The sequence below is a fragment of the Pristiophorus japonicus genome, chromosome 1 (genome assembly GCF_044704955.1).
Source record: "Pristiophorus japonicus isolate sPriJap1 chromosome 1, sPriJap1.hap1, whole genome shotgun sequence".
Classification (NCBI taxonomy): Eukaryota; Metazoa; Chordata; class Chondrichthyes; family Pristiophoridae; genus Pristiophorus; species Pristiophorus japonicus.
In genome coordinates, this window is record NC_091977.1 from 307,462,930 (window position 1) to 307,482,393 (window position 19,464).

At 45.3% G+C, this 19,464-nt stretch overlaps 1 protein-coding gene across 2 annotated transcripts in view; it reads left to right on the top strand.

Annotated features, from left to right (window-relative positions):
- The window catches only part of LOC139253160 (ankyrin repeat, PH and SEC7 domain containing protein secG-like), a 117,126-nt gene that overhangs the window by 63,941 nt on the left and 33,721 nt on the right, over positions 1–19,464 (top strand). The window contains exons 3-4 of one of the 2 annotated variants that reach the window (XM_070873465.1): positions 10,729–10,887; positions 19,138–19,313. In XM_070873465.1, coding sequence (XP_070729566.1) covers positions 10,729–10,887; positions 19,138–19,313 — 335 coding nt within the window. The remainder of the gene's footprint in view (positions 1–10,728; positions 10,888–19,137; positions 19,314–19,464) is intronic. The other variant, XM_070873487.1, reaches the window with a different exon arrangement.

Genomic DNA, 19,464 nt, shown 5'->3' on the forward strand with positions numbered 1-19,464 from the left:
TCTATCTGTGATTTGAATACATTCAATGAGCTAGCCTCAACTGCTTCCTTGGGCAGAGAATTCCACAGATTCACAACCCTCTGGGAGAAGAAATTCCTTCTCAACTCGGTTTTAATTTTACTCCCCCGTATTTTGAGGCTGTGTCCCCTAGTTCTAGTCTCCCCGGCCAGTGGAAACAACCTCTCTGCCTCTATCCTGTCTATCCCTTTCATTATTTTAAATGTTTCTATAAGATCACCCCTCATCCTTCTGAACTCCAACGAGTAAAGACCCAGTCTACTCAATCTATCATCTCCGGAATCAGCCTATTGAATCGTCTCTGTACCCCCTCCAAAGCTAGTATATCCTTCCTTAAGTAAGGTGACCAACACTGCACGCAGTACTCCAGGTGCGGCCTCACCAATACCCTATACAGTTGCAGCAGGACCTCCCTGCTTTTGTACTCCATCCCTTTCGCAATGAAGGCCAACATTCCATTCGCCTTCCTGATTACCTGCTGCACCTGCAAACTAACTTTTTGGTATTCATGCACAAGGACCCCCAGGTCCCTCTGCACTGCAGCATGTTGTAATTTCTCCCCATTCAAATAATATTCCCTTTTACTGTTTTTTTTCCCAAGGTGGATGACCTCACATTTTCCGACATTGTATTCCATCTGCCAAACCTTAGCCCATTCGCTTAACCTATCTAAATCTCTTTGCAGCCTCTCGGTCTCCTCTACACAACCCACCGTCACGGTGCTTGGATGTGGTGGGATTTGTTTTTGATGCAATATATATATAATTGAATGTCTCCATTTCACTACGCCACAGTGAAGAATAGAACGAATACCAAATCCCCCACCCTCCCCCTCAAATATTCCAGTCATGACAAAACTGACATGTTTGTCACATCACACAACAGGGCAAGCATGAACACTGAAACAATTCTGGGGTGTTGAGAAAGAGATGAGAAGCAAGGACAAATTATATACCAAAAATTTAATTTGAATACAATAACTAATGAGGCCAAAGAAATTTGGAAAAGGTGCACATAGAGACAGTACAAATGGCATAAAATGTGCAGCAAAACACTACACATTAGCTGCTGCCTTTCTAAACACAGGATTACCCACAATCGCCAACTGCTCTTTTATACGGATTTATATAACTTAGGAAAAACAGAAAGCCAACACCAGTTGCGGTTTTGTACAAATTGGGGTTTTACTCTCCCAAAACAGAAATCCAATACGTCAAACATTTGTCAGAAACTACAATAGAAAGGTGGATTCCTGTGCACAATACTTACAATAAAGGTACCAATTACATTTTACCTGATTTGACTCCATTATTCCCCCCCTCCTTCACGTTAAAAAGCTATTTTTTTCTACATTTTACATGAACTCTGAGCAAGATCGTAGGATAACATAGGATATACAGCACAGAAACAGGCCATTTGGCCCAACTAGTCCATGCTGAGATGAGAAGAAACTTCTTCACTCAGAGAGCTGTTAACCTGTGGAATTCCCGGCCATTTGGATTTGATAAGGTGTATTTGGATTTGGATTTGGATTTCCGGAAGGCATTTGATAAGGTGCCACACAAAAGGCTGCTGTGCAAGATAAAAGTTCGCAGGGTTGTGCGAAATATATTAGCATGGATAGAGGATTGGCTAACTAACAGAAAACAGAGACTCGGGATAAATGGATCATTTTCAGGTTGGCAAACAGTAACTAGTGGGGTGCCACAGGGATCGGTGCTGGAGCCTCAACTATTTACAATCTATTAATGACTTGGATGAACGAACCAAGTATAATGTAGCCAAGTTTGCTGATAGAAAGATGGGTGAGAAAGCAAGTTGTGAGGAGGACACAACAAATCTGCAAAGGGATCTAGACAGGCTAAGTAAGTAGGCAAACATTTGGCAGATGGAGTATAATATGGGAAAATGTGAGGTTATCCACTTTGGCAGGCAAAATACAAAAGCAAATTATTATTTGAATGGAGAGAAATTACAAAATGCTGCAGTACAGAGGGATCTGGGGGTCCTTGTGCATGAAACACCAAATGTTTGTATGCAGGATTAGCAAGTAATCAGGAAGGCAAATGGAATGTTAGCCTTTATTGCAAAGGGATTGGAGTATAAAGGCAGAGAAGTCCTGCTACAACTGTACAGGGTGTTGGTGAGGCCACACCTAGAATACTGCAGACAGTTTGGTCTCCTTATTTAAGGAGGAATAGAAACATAGAAAATAGGTGCAGGAGCAGGCCATTCAGCCCTTCAAGCCTTTATTGCAAAGGGATTGGAGTATAAAGGCAGAGAAGTCCTGCTACAACTGTACAGGGTGTTGGTGAGGCCACACCTAGAATACTGTAGACAGTTTTGGTCTCCTTATTTAAGGAGGAATAGAAACATAGAAAATAGGTGCAGGAACAGGCCATTCAGCCCTTCAAGCCTGCACCACCATTCAATATAATCATGGCTGATCATGCAACTTCAGTACCACATTCCTGTTTTCTCTCCATACCCCTTGATCCCTTTAGCCACAAGGGCCACATCTAACTCCCTTTTGAATATATCTAACGAACTGGCCTCAACAACTTTCTGTGGTAGAGAATTTTACAGGTTCACAATTCTGTGAGTGAAGAAGTTTCTCCTCATCTCGGTCCTAAATGGCTTACCCCTTATCCTTAGACTGTGACCCCTGATTCTGCACTTCCCCAACATCGGGAACATTCATCCTATATCTAACCTGTCCAATCCCGTCAGAATTTTATATGTTTCTATGAGAACCCCTCTCATTCTTCTAAATTCCAGTGAATATAAGCCTAGTCGATCCAGTCTTTCTTCATATGTCAGTCCTGCCATCCGGGAATCAGTCTGGTGAACTTTCGCTGCACTCCCTCAATAGCAAGAATGTCCTTCCTCAGATTAGGAGACCAAAACTGTACACAATATTCAAGGTGTGGCCTCACCAAGGCCCTGTACAACTGCAGTAAGACCTCCTTGCTCCTATACTCAAATCCTCTCGCTATGAAGGCCAACATGCCATTTGCCTTCTTCACCACCTGTTGTACCTGCATGCCAACTTTCAATGACTGATGTACCATGACACCCAGGTCTCGTTGCACCTCCCCTTTTACTAATCTGTCACCATTCAGATAATATTCTGCCTTCCTGTTTTTGCCACCAAAGTGGATAACCTCACATTTATCTACATTATACTGCATCTGCCATGCATTTGCCCACTCACCTAACCTGTCCAAGTCACCCAGCAGCCTCTTAGCATCCTCCTCACAGCTCACACTGCCATCCAGCTTAGTGTCATCTGCAAATTTGGAGATATTACATTCAATTCCTTCGTCTAAATCATTATGTATATTGTAAATAGCTGGGGTCCCAGCACTGAACCTTGCGGTACCCCACTAGTCACTGCCTGCCATTCTGAAAAGGACGCGTTTATTCCCACTCTTTGCTTCCTATCTGCCCACCAGTTCTCTACCCACGTCAATACATTACCCCCAATACCATGTGCTTTAATTTTGCACACTAATCTCTTGTGTGGGGCCTTTTGAAAATCCAAATACACCATATCCACTGGTTCTCCCTTGTCCACTCTACTAGTTCCATCCTCAAAAAATTCTAGAAGACTTGTCAAGCATGATTTCCCTTTCATAAATCCATGCTGACTTGGAACGATCCTGTCACTGCTTTCCAAATGCGCTGCTATTCCATCTTTAATAATAATTGATTCCAACATTTTCCCCACTACTGATGTCAGGCTAACCGGTCTATAATTCCCTGTTTTTTCTCCCTCTTTTAAAAAGTGGGGTTACATTAGCTACCCTCCAATCCATCGGAACTGATCCAGAGTCTATAGAATGTTGGAAAATGACCACCATTTCTAGGGCCACTTCCTTAAGTACTCTGGGATGCAGACCATCAGGCCCTGGGGATTTATTGGCCTTCAATCCCATCAATTTCCCTATCACAATTTCCTGACTAATAAGGATTTCCTTCATTTCCTCCTTCTTGCTAGACCCTCGGTCCCCTAGTATTTCCAGAAGGTTATTTGTGTCTTCCTTAGTGAAGACAGAACCAAGGTATTTGTTCAGTTGGTCTGCAATTTCTTTGTTCCCTATTATAAAATTCTACTGATTTTGACTGCAAGGGCCCTACATTTATCTTCACTAATCTTTTTCTCTTCACATATCTATGGAAGCTTTTGCAGTCAGTTTTTATGTCCCCTGCAAGCTTACTCTCATACGCTGTTTTCCCCCTCCTAATTAAACCGTTTGTCCGCCTCTGCTGAATTCTAAATTTCTCCCAGTCCTCAGATTTGCTGCTTTTTCTGTCCAATTTATATGCCTCTTCCTTGGATTTAACACTGTCCCTAATTTCCCTTGTTAGCCTTGCATTGGAGGCAGTTCAGAGAAGGTTCACTAGGTTGATTCCTGAGATGAAGGGGTTGACTTATGAAGAAAGGTTGAGTAGGTTGGGCTTAGACTCATTGGAGTTTAGAAGAATGAGACGTGATCTTATCGAAACATATAAGATACTGAGGGGGCTCGAGAAGGTAGATGCAGACAGGATGTTTCTCCTCGTGGGGAATTCTAAAACTAGGGGGCATAGTTTCAGAATAAGGGTCGCCCATTTAAAACTGAGATGAGAAGGAATTTCTTCTCTCGGAGGGTTGTAAATTTGTGGAATTCTCTGCCCCAGAGAGCTGTGGAGACTGGGTCATTGAATATATTTAAGGTGGAGATATACAGATTTTTGAGCGAAAAGGGAGTGAAGGATTATAGGGAGTGGGCAGGGAAGTGGAGCTGAGCTCAAGATCAGATCAGCCATGATCTTATTGAATGGCGGAGCAAGCTCGAGGGGCCAAATGGCCTGCTCCTGCTCCTATTTCATATGTTGTTATGAAACAGATAGTGATAGGAGTTTCAATAGTTTAGGAAACAGAATGGCGTTTCTGCAGCTACAGACACAATTCCAGGATGGTATGTTGCCTCCCTGGTGCGAGGGTCAAGGATATTACTGAGTGGCTTCAGATCATTCTGAGGGGAGAGGGTGAACAGCCAGAGGTTGTGATCCATATCAGTATCAATGACACAGGTCGAAAGAGGGATGAGGTCCTGCAGGCAGATTTTAGGGAGCAAGGAAAAATATTAAAAAACAGGAACTCAAAGGTAGTAATCTCCAGATTACTCCCAGTGCCACGAGCTAGTGAGTATAGAAATGGGAGAATAGAGCAGATGAATTCATGGCTGGAGCGATGGTGCAGGTGGGAGGGCTTTAGATTCCTTGGATATTGGGACTGGTTCTGGGGGAGATGGGACCTGTTTGATAGAGGTGTTGAAAATCATGAGGGGTCTAGACAGAGTAGATAGAGATAAACTGTTCCCATTGGCAGAAGGGTCGAGAACCAGAGGACACGGATTTAAGGTGATTGGCAGAAGAACCAAAGGCAACAGGAGGAATTTTTTTTTACATAGCGAGTGGTTAGGATCTGGAATTCACTGCCTGAAAGGGTGGTGGAGGCAGATTCAATTGTGGCTTTCAAAAGGGAATTGGATAAGTACCTGAAGGAAAATAACTTTACAGGGCTACAGGAAATGGTGGGGGAGTGGGACTAGAGAGCCGGCACAGGCTCGATAGGCCGAATGGCCTCCCTCTGTGCTGTAACCATTCTATGATTCTAAAAGGTAATCAAAGGAAGGGTGGAGCCGATTAGATACCAAAAAGGAGATATTCTTATGGAGACAGTGGCATGGCTGAGATATTAAATGAGTCATCCATCATCATCATAAGCATCCCTCGAGGAAAACTGGCTTCCATTCTTAGAATGAGTCCTTAGGTGGCTGAACAGTCCAATACGAGAGTCACAGTCCCAGCCACAGGTGGGACAGACAGTTGTTGAGGGTAAGGGATGGTGAGACAGGTTTGCCGCGCGTTTCTTCCGCTGCCTGCGCTTGTTTTCTGCATGCTCTCGGCGATGAGACGTGAGGCGCTCAGCGCCCTCCCGGATGCACTTCCTCCACTCAGGGCGGTCTTTGGCCAGGGTCTCACTAAATGAGTACTTTGCACCTGTCGTCATTAAAGAAGAGGATGCCGCCAATGTCACATTAAAGGAGGAGGTAGTGGAGAAATTAGATAGAAAAAAATAGATAAAGAAAATAGAAAAGGTTGGTAGCGCTCAAAGTAAAAAAGTCACCCGGTACGGATGGGAAGCATCTTAGGTTGCTGAGGGAAATAAGAATGGAAATTGTTGAGTCCCTGGCTGCAATCTTCTAATCCTCCTTAGATATGAGAGTGATGCCAGAGCATTGGAGGATTGCAAATGTTACACTCTTGTTCAAAAAAGGAAGGGGATAAACCCAGCAATTACAGGCCAGTCAGCCTAAAGTTGGTAGTGGGGAAACCTTTAGAGACATTAATCCGGGACAAAATTAATTGGTACTTAGAAAAATATGGGTTAATAAATGAAATCCTGTTTGATTAACTTGATTGAGTGCTTTGATGAAGTAACGGAGAGGGTGGATGAGGGTAATGCGTTGATGTGTATATAAAATTTCAAAAGGCGTTTGTTAAAGTACCACATATAGATTTTCTAGCAAAATTGAAGCCCATGGGGTTAAAGGGCCAGTGGCTGCATGGTTACAAAACTGGTTACGGACAGAAAGCAGAAGGTAAAGGTCGATGTTGGGATCACTGCTCTTTTTGATATATATTAATGACCTGGACTCGGGTATACAGGACATAATTTCAAAGTTAGCAGATGAGACAAAACTTGAGAATGTAGTTAACAGGTGAAGGATAGTTACAGCCTTCAGCAGTGTCATGTATCCAAACATGTTTACTGCTTGTACTATTACATATGATGTGCCACCAGAGGGCACTACTATGGGAAACTTGTACACCAGTTGTATGATCATGAAGGAGTGCCGTCAGAGGGCACTGCAGTGGGAGACTTGAAGGTTACCTGTACAGGTGTGCCAGGCCCAGTATAAAAGACAGGCCACCATGTGTGATCCTCACCTTGGAGTTACATTAGATGGACTAAGGTCACTACAGTTCAAGTACAATACATTGCCTCGTGGAGTCATTATCAGAGCATCTAAAGACATAACAAGCAGGACATAGACAGACTGGTGAAATGGGCAGACACTTTGCAGATGAAATTTAATACAGAGAAATGTGAAGTGATTCATTTTGGTAGGAAGAATGAGGAGAGATTATAAACTAAATGGTACAATTTTAAAGGGGGTGCAGGAACAGAGAGACCTGGGGTGTACGTACACCGGTCTTTGAAGGTGGGAGGACAAGGTCATACGGTAACCTTACATTTATAAACAGTGGCCTAGAGTACAAAAGTAAATAAGTTATGCTAAACCTTGATAAAACACTGGTTGGGCCCCAGCTGGAGTAATGTGTCCAATTCTGGGCACCACATTTAGGAAGGATGTCAAGGTCTTAAAGAGGGTGCAGAGGAGATTTACTAGAATGGTACCAGGGATGTGGGACTTCAGTAACGTGGAGCGATTAGAGAAGCTAGAGTTGTTCTCCCTAGAGCTGAGAAGATTAAGGGGAGATTTATTAGAGGTGTTCAAAATCATGAAGGGTTTTGATAGATTCAATCAGGAGAAGGGTCGCCAGAGGACCAAAATTTAATGTAATTGCCAAAAAAAGCAGTGGTGACATGAAAAAAAAATTACACTGAGTTGTTATGATCTGGAATGCACTGCCTGAAAGGGTGTTGGAAGCAGATTCAATAATACCTTTCAAAAGGGAATTGAATAAATACTTACCATAGAATCATAGAATAGTACAGCACAGAAGGAGACCATTCAGTCCATCGAGTTTGCATTGGCACTTTCGAAGAGCCATCTAGTTAGTCCCACTGCCCTATTCTTTCTCCATATTCCTGCAATTTTTTCTCTTTCAAGTATTTATTCAATTCCCTTAAAGGCTACTATTGAATCGGTATCCACCACCCTGTCAGTCAGTGCATTCCAAACCCTAACCACTCGTTTCCTTTTAAAAAAAAAAAAAAAGTTTTTCATGTTGCCTGTGGTTCTTTTGCCAATCACCTTAAATATGGTTATCAACCCTTGAGCCATTGGAAACTATTTCTCTTTATTTACTCTGTCTACATCCTTCATGATTTTAAACACCTCTATCAAATCTCCTCTTAGCCTTTTCTCCTCTGAAGAACAACCCCAGCTTCTCCAGTTTATCCACGTAACTGTAATCTTCATCCCTATAAACCATTCTAGTAAATCTCTTTTGTACCCTCTCCAAAGCTTTCACATCCTTCCTAAAATGCGGTGTCCAGAATTGGACATAATACTCCAGCTGGGGCCGAACTAGTGTTTTATATATATTTAGCACAACTTCCTTGCTTTTATACTTTATGCCTCTGTTTATAAAGTCCAGGATCCCATATGCTTTATGAACTGCTTTGTTAACCTGTCCTGCCACCTTTAGAGATTTGTGCACAAAGAGCTCCTTTAAAATTGTACCATTTAGCTTGTATTGTCTCTCCTCATTCTTCCTACCAAAATGTATCACCTCATACTTATCGGCATTGAACATCATCTGCCATGTGTCCACCTATCCACCAGCCGATCTATGTCCTGTTGAAGACGATCACTATCCTTCACACTGTTCACTACACTTCCAAGTGTCTTCTGTAACTTTCAAAAATGTGCCCTTGAAAAAAAATATAATTGCTGGTCTGTGGCGAAAGAGCTGGGGAGTGGGACTAATCGAACAGTTCTTTCAAAGAGCCAGCACAGACATGATGGGCCAAATGCCCACCTTCTTTGCTGTATCATTCTATGATTCTTTGACTGTCTGTCTGAAACTGTGGTCGGAAATTTTACCTTAGAGTTGGGTTGGATGCACGTGGGCTGCGTAGCAGGTCGGGAACGCAATGTTCTGAACAGTGCATTGTTCAGAGTGACTTTAATTTAATGCCCCCAATCGAAAGACTCGTGCATTTCCTGGCCCCATTAAATGGTGTGAGCCTGATGGTGTCATCGATGACTCGTTTCCAGCGCTGATATTTAAAGCAGCCGTACACTCAACTCATTTGAAGGTTGCAAGAGGAGGGTGGAACCTGACAAACAAAGGCCTGAGTTTATAAAGCAGCAAGGATGGATAGCCAAAGGAAGTGAGCTGCACCACACTGGTGGTGGGAGTCAGAGCGCGCATGAGAACCCTTTTCCCTGCTGGTAATCGAACGAGACCTCCACAAGAGACCAAAAGAGCCTGGCTGGCAACAACAACAACTTCTTGTATTTATATAGCACCTTTAACATAGTGAAACATCCCAAGGCCCTTCATAGGAGTTATGGGATAAAAATTTGAAACAGAGCCGCATAAGTAGAAATTAGCGAGTTTTGGGTCATTTATAGCTTACGTAGGGTAGAATGTGGGAGGTCAGCTAGGAGTGCTTTGGAATAGTCAAGTCTAAAGGTAACAAAGGCATGGACGAGGGCTTCAGCAGCGGATGAGCTGAGGCAAGGGTGGAGATGGGCAATGTTACGGAGATGGAAATATGCGGTCTTAGTTATGCTGTGGATATGCGGTCGAAAGCACATTTCAGAGTCAAATATGACACCAAGTCAGCCTGCGAACAGTCTGGCTCAGCCTCAGACAGAAGTTGGGGAGAGGGATGGAGTCAGTGGCTAGGGAACAGAGTTTGTGGCGGGGACAGTGGCTTCGGTCTTCCCAATATTCAATTGGAAAAAATTTCTGCTCATCCAGAATTGGATGTCAAACAAGCAGTCTGACAATTTAGAGACCGTGGAGGGGTTGAGAGAAGTGGTAGTAGGTGTCATCAGCGTACATGTGGAAACTGACGCTGTGTTTCCGGATGATGTCGCCAAGGGGCAACATGTAGATGAGAAATAGGAGGGGGCCAAGGATAGATCCTTGGGAGACACCAGAGATAATGATGCGGGGGTGGGAAGGGAAGCCACTGCAGGTGATTCTCTGGTTACGATTTGATAGATAAGAATGGAACCAGGCAAGTGCAGTCCCACCCAACTGGATGACGGTGGAGAGGCGTGGCAGACAAGTCAAGAAGGACAAGGAGGGATAGTTTGCCTTTGTCACAGTCACAAAGGATGTCATTTGTGACTTTGATGAGAGCAGTTTTGATATTGAGGTAAGTGCGGAAACCGGATTGGAGGGACTCAAACATGGAATTGCGGCAAAGATGGGCACGGATTTGGGAGGCAACAATGCGGTTCAAGGACTTTGGAGAGGAAAGGGAGGTTGGAGATGGGGCAGTAGTTTGCAAGGATGGAGGGATCGAGGGTTGGTTTTTTTGAGGAGAGGGATGTGGTGAGGAGGACCGAGATCCAGTGCAGGAAATAATACAATGATCTCATGAGATCAGGAAGGGTGCCACACTCACTTTCATCCTGATATGCCTGTCAACACATCCCCATTACTCTGTCATCCCAGGCCTTCTCCTGCACATCATTGCTCACACCAACATACCTTGTACATCCACCCATCCCTCCCTCTCTATGTACATGTCATATCCCCATCTGACTAACCACCCCTCACACTCACCCTCAGCCTAATTCAATCATAGCAAGTAACACCACAGAAGCAGGCCATTTGGTATCGGCACCCCACTCCCTAATAGACACCCTCTACAGATGTAACACATCCATTTTTTACGCTCTTTCCAAACTCTCACTCAAACTTCTCTTCTTTCCCTCCTTGCAGGAGAAAAGAACCCAGAACAACAGGGGGAGGCAGAGAACCGGAGGTGGCCCTCCAGTCTTTGCACAACTAACAGCAGTGAAGGAGGGGGCTCTGGAGATCTCAGGAGTTGGAGAGATGCTGGTGGTGGAGATGGAGACAGCGGAACTTCCCAGCAACCTGGTGACAGAATCACATCTCATAAAGCCACATGGCTTACATCAATCACTCATATGTTCGAACATAAGAACATAAGAATTAGGAACAGGAGTAGGCCATCTAGCCCCTCGAGCCTGCTCCGCCATTCAACAAGATCATGGCTGATCTGGCCGTGGACTCAGCTCAACTTACCCGCCCGCTCCCCGTAACCCTTAATTTCCTTATTGGTTAAAAATCTATCTATCTGTGATTTGAATACATTCAATGAGCTAGCCTCAACTGCTTCCTTGGGCAGAGAATTCCACAGATTCACAACCCTCTGGGAGAAGAAATTCCTTCTCAACTCGGTTTTAAATTGGCTCCCCCGTATTTTGAGGCTGTGCCCCCTAGTTCTAGTCTCCCCGACCAGTGGAAACAACTTCCCTGCCTCTATCTTGTCTATCCCTTTCATTATTTTAAATGTTTCTATAAGATCCCCCTCATCCTTCTGAACCCCAATGAGTAAAGACCCAGTCTACGCAATCTATTATCATTTGGTATTCATGCACAAGGACCCCCAGGTCCCTCTGCACCGCAGCATGTAATTTCTCCCCATTCAAATAATATTCCCTTTTACTGTTTTTTTTTCCAAGGTGGATGATCTCACATTTTCCGACATTGTATTCCATCTGCCAAACCTTAGCCCATTCGCTTAACCTATCTAAATCTCTTTGCAGCCTCTCTGTGTCCTCTACACAACCCGCTTTCCCACTAATCTTTGTGTCATCTGCAAATTTTGTTACACTACACTCTGTCCCCTCTTCCAGATCATCTATGTATATTGTTAAACAGTTGTGGTCCCAGCATCGATCCCTGTGGCACACCACTAACCACCGATTTCCAACCCGAAAAAGACCCATTTATCCAGACTCTCTGCTTTCTGTTAGCTAGCCAATTCTCTATCCATGCTAATACATTTCCTCTGACTCCGCGTACCTTTAGCGTACCTTTATCTTTGGCAGTAACCTTTTGTGTGGCACCTTATCAAATGCCTTTTGGAAATCTAAATACACCACATCCATCAGTACACCTCTATCCACCATGCTCGTTATATCCTCAAAGAATTCCAGTAAATTAGTTAAACATGATTTCCCCTTCATGAATCCATGTTGCATCTGCTTGATTGCACTATTCCTATCTAGATGTCCCGCTATTTCTTCCTTAATGATAGCTTCAAGCATTTTCCCCACTACAGATGTTAAACTAACCGGCCTATCGTTACCTGCCTTTTGTCTGCCCCCTTTTTTAAACAGAGGCGTTACATTAGCTGCTTTCCAATCTGCTAGTACCTCCCCAGAGTCCAGAGAATTTTGGTAGATTATAACGAATGCATTTGCTATAACTTCCGCCATCTCTTTTAATACCCTGGGATGCATTTCATCAGGACCAGGGGACTTGTCTACCTTGAGTCCCATTAGCCTGTCCAGCACTACCCCCCCCCCCAGTGATAGTGATTATCTCAAGGTCCTCCCTTCCCACATTCCCGTGACCAGCAATCTTTGGCATGGTTTTTGTGTCTTCCACTGTGAAGACCGAAGCAAAATAATTGTTTAAGGTCTCAGCCATTTCCACATTTCCCATTATTAAATCCCCCTTCTCATCTTCTAAGGGACCAACATTTACTTTATCACTCTTTTCCGTTTTATATATCGGTAAAAGCTTTTACTATCTGTTTTTATGTTTTGCGTAAGTTTACTTTTGTAAACTATCTTTCCTTTCTTTATTGCTTTCTTAGTCATTCTTTGCTGTCGTTTAAAATGTTCCCAATCTTCCAGTTTCCCACTAACCTTGGCCACCTTATAGGCATTGGTTTTTAATTTGATACTCCTTCATTTCCTTGGTTATCCACGGCTGGTTAACCCTGCTCTTACCGCCCTTCTTTTTCACTGGAATATATTTTTGTTGAGCACTATGAAAGAGCTCCTTAAAAATCCTCCACTGTTCCTCAATTGTGCCACTGTTTAGTCTGTGTTTCCAGTCTACTTTAGCCAACTCTGCCCTCATCCCACTGTAGTCCCCTTTGTTTAAGCATAGTACGCTCGTTTGAGACACTACTTCCTGATGTCAGCAGCCATTGAAATGTCATCATGTGCATAATGGTAACGTTACCTATTCTTCTTATAACGCTTCTAATTCATCTCTACTGTCCCACATGTTCATCAACTCTCATTCATAGGCAGTCCCTCGGAATCGAGGGAGACTTGCTTCTACTTCCAAAATGAGTTCTTTGATGGTTGAACAGTCCGATACGAGAGCCACAGACCCTGTTACAGGTGGGACAGACATTCGTCGAGGGAAGGGGTCGGTGGGGTTGGTTTGCCGCGCGCTCCTTCCGCTGCCTGCGCTTGGCCTCTTCACGCTCTTTGCGTTGAGACTCGAAGAGCTCAACGCCCTCCTGGATGCACCTTCTCCACTTCGGGCGGTCTTTGACCAGGGTCTCCCAGGTGTCAGTGGTGATGACTCACTTTACCAGGGAAGCTTTGAGGATGTCCTTATAATGTTTTCGCTGTCCTCCTTTGGCTCGTTTACCATGAAGGAGCTCCGCATAAAGCATTTGCTTATGTAGTCTCGTATCTGGCATACGAACTATGTGGCCTGCCCAGCGAAGCTGATCGAGTGTGGTCAGTGCTTCAATACTGGGGATGTTAGCCTGGTCGAGGCCACTGATGTTGGTGCGCCTGTCCTCCCAGGGAATTTGCAGGATCTTGCGGAGACACCGTTGGTGATATATCTCCAGCGACTTGAGGTGCCTTCTATACATTGTCCATGCCTCAGATCCATACAGGAGGGTGGGTATTACTACAGCCCTGTAGACCATGAGCTTGGTGGTAGATCAAAAAACGCGGGACCTAAAGAACAGGTGGCGGACGGAGAAAGCACAGGAATTACAACAACTGGCCGACAGCCACGATATGCGAAGATTCTTCACTGCAGTCAAGGCCACCTACGGTCCAAACTCTCAAGGCTCCACCCCACTCCTGGCCAAGAACGGTGAAACACTCATCAAGGACACCGAGGCAGTCAGGGCCCGATGGAAGGAGCACTTTGAAGATCTCCTCAGTCGAGACTCTGCCTTTGACTCGAATGTTCTCGACTCCATCCCGCAGCATGCGACCCGCCACCAACTCAGTGAAACTCGAACGTTTCACGAGGTAGACAAAGCCATAAAACAGTGAAGAATAACAAGGCTACGGGTGCGGATGGAATCCCTGCCGAGGCACTAAAGTATGGTGGAGAGGTGCTGTTGGCGCGGATACATGACCTCATCTCTCTCATCTGGAGGGAGATCTCAGAGATGCAGTGATTGTGATCATTTTTTAAAAAGGGGACAAGTCCGACTGTGGCAACTACAGGGGAATCTCCCTGCTATCAGCCACTGGGAAAGTTGTCGCTAGAGTTCTCCTCAATCGTCTTCTCCCTGTGGCCGAGGAGCTCCTCCCGGAATCTCAATGCAGCCTTCGTCCCCTATGGGGCACAACAGACATGATCTTTGCAGTGCGACAGTTGCAGGAAAACTACAGGGAGCAGCGCCAGTCCTTTTCCATACCCTTTTTCGATCTTACAGAGGCCTTTGACACTGTCAACCACGAGGGACTATGGAGCGTCCTCCTCCGTTTCGGATGCCCCCAAAAGTTTGTTAACATTCTTCGCCTGCTTCACGATGACATGCAGGCCTTGATCCTTACCAACGGATTCATTACAGACCCAATTCATGTCCGGATTGGGGTCAAACAGGGCTGCGTCATTGCTCCAACCCTCTTCTCAATCTTCCTTGCCGCCATGCTCCACCTCACAATCAACAGGCTCCCCGCTGGAGTGGAACTAAACTATAGAACCAGTGGGAAGCTGTTTAACCTATGCCGCCTCCAGGCCAGGTCCAAGATCACCCCAATCTCTGTCGTTGAGCTGCAGTATGCAGACGACGCCTGCGTCTGCACACATTCAGAGGCTGAACTTCAGGATATAGTCAATGTATTCACTGATAACTGCCACCCCATTGTTCAGCCGAAGGAGGAAGATGACTCCTCAGAGGAACCTCCAGCCTCTGAGGGTGCACTGCCAGCAGATGCAAGCGCAGCCAATACCAGCGCAGATACGCACACTTTGGTGGGTCCTTTGCGAGAGAGAGTAGAGTTGTCACCTGGTTTCTCACAATTCACAAGTGAGCAACAACAGATGGTGTTAACTGGGACAACAGTGGAGATTCCTTATCAAAGGACGCAGGATGCTCCGAGCTCTGCTGAGCTGCATGCAGATGCTGAGCTTTGGGCGTCATCGAGAAAGAGAGTGATCTTGGTGGAGCAGCAACAATTGCATGAGGCTCTGGCATCTTTGGTAGCCTCGATGTCTGCAAATGTTCAGAGAATGGAGGAGTCCATCTCCAACATGAGCAGCACTATGTCACAGGTGATGACGATGATGTTCTTTCTGTTCCATGGAAAGCAGATGCACCAGTCACATGAGCACATGCTAGCTGTGGGCAATTGATGGCAGGTGCTCATAGACCACCTCTCAAGGAGGGATGTAAACGATCATCGCTCTTCAGCTCCTTGCTAGCAGGGAAGTGTGGGTGGCTCATGAGAGGGATGATGGTGAGAGGGGATATGGAAGTGGAAGCTCTTCTCAAAGGGCTCCCACTTCTCCCCCGTTGTCTCCCCCTCAGTCAGAGCTCCACATGCCTCCTGGGATCGCGCTGGCTGAGCCTGCCCCTGGACAGTCGCAGGAGGAGCAGACTTTGCGGGGCCGTCACAGGCTCCAAAAACTAGAGGACATCGGCCAAAAGTGTCTTAACGAGTCGCCGCAGGGAAGTGAGCAATCTGCCTCTATCTCTGCTGAAGCCACGGTGGTTGCACCTCGTACAGCACTTGGAAAAGACAAAAGTAGGTGCACATGGGTGTATCAAAAAATGTTAGTGTTAAGTTTTAGTTATTTTGATGACACACACACACAAATGTTTTTCTTTGCACCACTTTCAGATCTTGTCCTATTTTGTCTCAAATCTTGGAAGTGGCTCCGACACTTGAAGTGAATGGTGAGATATTATTTAACCTCGAGCATTGGGGCTTTGGGTGAGAGGAATGACTTGGTCAATGTCGGGATGCTTTATGGTGTTGCTGAGGGGGCGGGGGGGTTCTTAGTACAGCACGTGACAGCCGTATGGCTGCATTCAAGCAAGTTAAGTAAATCTGGCCATGATGGGGCCATCCCTGGCCTCACAGGCAGCAATGTGCACCGCCGCTGATGCCATCCGCATCTCGGGTTCCTCCTCCTCTATTTTCCACCTGTTCCTCCTTCTCTGAAGAGGCTGTACGCCTTGCTCCAACCCTCGTTGCTGCGTTATGCTGTGCAGCACACAGCAGACAAGAATAATTCTGGAGACCCTGGCTGGTGCGTACTGAAAGGCTCTTCGAGATCTGTTCAGGCATCTGAAGCACATCTTTAGTATGCCTATTGTTTGCTCTATGACGCATCTGGTGGAGATGTGACTCTCATTACAATGCTCCTCAGCCTCAGTACTTGGCGTCTTCAAGGAAGTCATGAGCCACGTCTTCAGTGGATAGCCCTTGTCTCCAAGGAGACAGCTGGTAAGTATGTTTGGAGGTGCGAAGAGCTGAGTGGGGGTGGGCTGGCACAGAAGAAAAGAGTCATGACAGCTGACAGGGGATCTGACGCACACATGCATAAATCATCTTTTTATGGTTGAAGACAAGCTGCACATTGAGCGAGTGGAAGCCCTTGTGGTTCACAAACACTCCTGGGTGATGATGGGGTGCCTTCATGGTCACATGTGTGCAGTCGATGATGCCCTGCCCCTGTAGGAAGTCAGCCAGAGCCGCAAAGCCAAGTGCCCGCTCATTAACATTGGCCTTGTCAGTGGCAAAGCCTGAGGCGAAGAAGTTGAGGGCGGTGGTGACTTTTACAGCCACTGGTAATGAGTGTCCACCAGGACCTCTGCGCAGCAGGTATTGTTCCAGCAAGCTACAAATGTCAGTGATGACCTGGCGCCATAGCCTGAGCCTCCTGAAGCACTGCTGCTCAAGTCATATTGAGGAAACTCATCCTCTGCCTGTATACCCTGATTTGGGGGTATCGCCTCAGGCGTGCTGCAGCCCTGTGCTGACCCCCTCTCTCCTGTGGAGCTTCAGGTCATTGAGGAGAAAGTTTATTGTTATGGTTTCTGCTGGTGTGGTTGGTGTTGCTAGTGGTGGGACTCATCTTGGTCCGATAAGCAGCACCCATGCTGCTGTAGTAGATGGTAGGTAAAGTGGAGATCAGAGGGCCAAATATTGCAATAGTGAGTAGCAATGTGGTGAAAGTGTCTTCTGAGCTGCAGACACCCAAATCTGTGGACAAAATGGAGTGAGCAAGAACCTTTCCTTGAGGTAAGTAATGAGGTGTAATGCTGGAGTATTTACATGGTTTTCCCAGCTGTCAGTGAATTAACTTGCTAATGGCCACTGAGCTTCCGCCTCCCCTTCACAGGCGAGATACTTGACCTCTGTGAATCCTCTGCTCCTGCAGTTGAAGTCAAAAGCTGGCATTAAAATCACTTGTCTCTCAACAAGCATTTAATGATTTCGATGAGGTCGCCCGCCTCTGTCATTCGGGTCTGTGTCAATGCTGCCCGAGTCAAATGTGCGTGGCGGCAGGATGATGGTGGGTTTCCGACACACTCGCTATTTCCAGGATATTTACTACTGCCCTGCCCCCAAACCCGCATGCTTGGCAACAGGAAAATTCCAGCCTGTATCTCTTTTAATCCAGTCTGTCTTTCTGTTGTCTTCTGATTTACCTATTCCTATAACTCTTGATGGGTTAAAGTCATATCTTTTTATAGTTGAACATCACAGCTGTCCAAAAAAACGTAAGTTACATCCTTTTGCGATCATTTGCACTGGTTTAAAAACATCATGCTGGAAGTTGGCCCCACCCACAGAATTGGCCACGCCCCCACATCCAATTAATGAGCATAGTGAGTTTCTGCCAACTGTGGCCCTTCGAGGAGACTCTCAAAATTAAGCTATTTTAGGTGCAAAAGCACTAATAGGCATCCACGAAACTGACTAAAGTACACAAATGAAACTAGTAAAGTTGGCTGGTTGAGTTTCCTGTGATTAGACATCCCCCCCCTACCCCCTACCCTTCCAATCCCCCCCCTACCCCCGACACCTCCAATCTGCCCCCTCCAAGACCTCTGATCCCTCACTCCCACAAGTCCTCCAATTCCCCCCTCCGACCCTAGATCCCCCCTCTGGCCCCTGATCACTCTCCAGCCTTCTGACCTCGGGCTCTCGATTCCCTTCTGACCTCCCATCTCTGGCTTTTGATCCCCTTCCACGCCCCCCCCCCCCCGCCGATCCCGATCATCCTCTGGCCTCTGATCCCCCTCCAGCCTCCGATTTTCCCTCCAGCCCCCGATCCCTATTTCCTTTTCTCTCCATCTAGCTGGCTGCGGGCAGGAATCAGGGTTTTAAAATGCTAATCAGGCCATGCTGTTAACTTTGGCAGTATCTGCAAGAAACCCATTCTCCGGGTTTCTCGACCACTTTCCAACCCCCTCCCCCACTCCCTATCAGTCTCAAAATTAACATTTCAGCCTCAATGTTCTTCACTTTCTGTCCTCTGCTCTTCAACTCCATGAGTTGAACAAATGTGAATCAATTGCTGCCCCTTTGCCCTTGGAAGAAAGCTGAGAAAGTATATAGGTGATTTTTGCTCTTTAATTCCAGTCTTATGCTTTACATGGTTATGGAATTTGCATTTCTGCACAGGCCATGCAAACTCTCATGAGTAAAACTACAAGCATTATATCTGCAAGTTCAATTCACTTATTAATGTCCTGGATGATGAAACTAATACTGGTATCCCTATCTCCTTGTGCTGTGCAGTTCTGTGTAAACTTTAAGGGTTAATTGATATCTGGCTACTCACCTCCTGTAGGAGATCCAGATAAGAGCCAATGGCATCAGACATCGGAGATTCTTCTCTTTCCAATATAAAGTAGATAACTCTCAATACCTTTAATGGCTAAGTTACAATAGGCTTCACCATAGGGAAGTCCATTTCCTGAAAAGAGAATACATTTAAAAAAAAATCAGATCTGATCATTCTGTCATGTTATATGAGATGAATGCAAGTACAGGTAATCTTGTCGTGCTTATTGTTATCTAAGGTTTTGTAAGTATTCCATTGTGCAGTATCTACAATTTACTTTAATACATTTTTTTCCGACAGTTCCTGGAGTTCAACCTACCACCTTTTCAGGTTTAGAATGGACAAGCATTTCTGATGATGAATTTGATCTTGATCTTGAAAAGTTTACCGAAGCAGAGGATTCAGTATATTTACTAAATGAAGCATTGATCAAACATTTTATTTTTGTTTCAAGATCGAAACGTCCAAATGCAATGGTATGATAAAAATCTGAAATTGGTGTTCTAGTGGATGCTTGATCATAAACAATAAGTTAAAGTATTAAAAAGACATATTTTAGCATGCAATATATAATCTGAAAGAACAAGTGTTTTCCATTGAACTGTCACAAAATTGTACATGCTATTA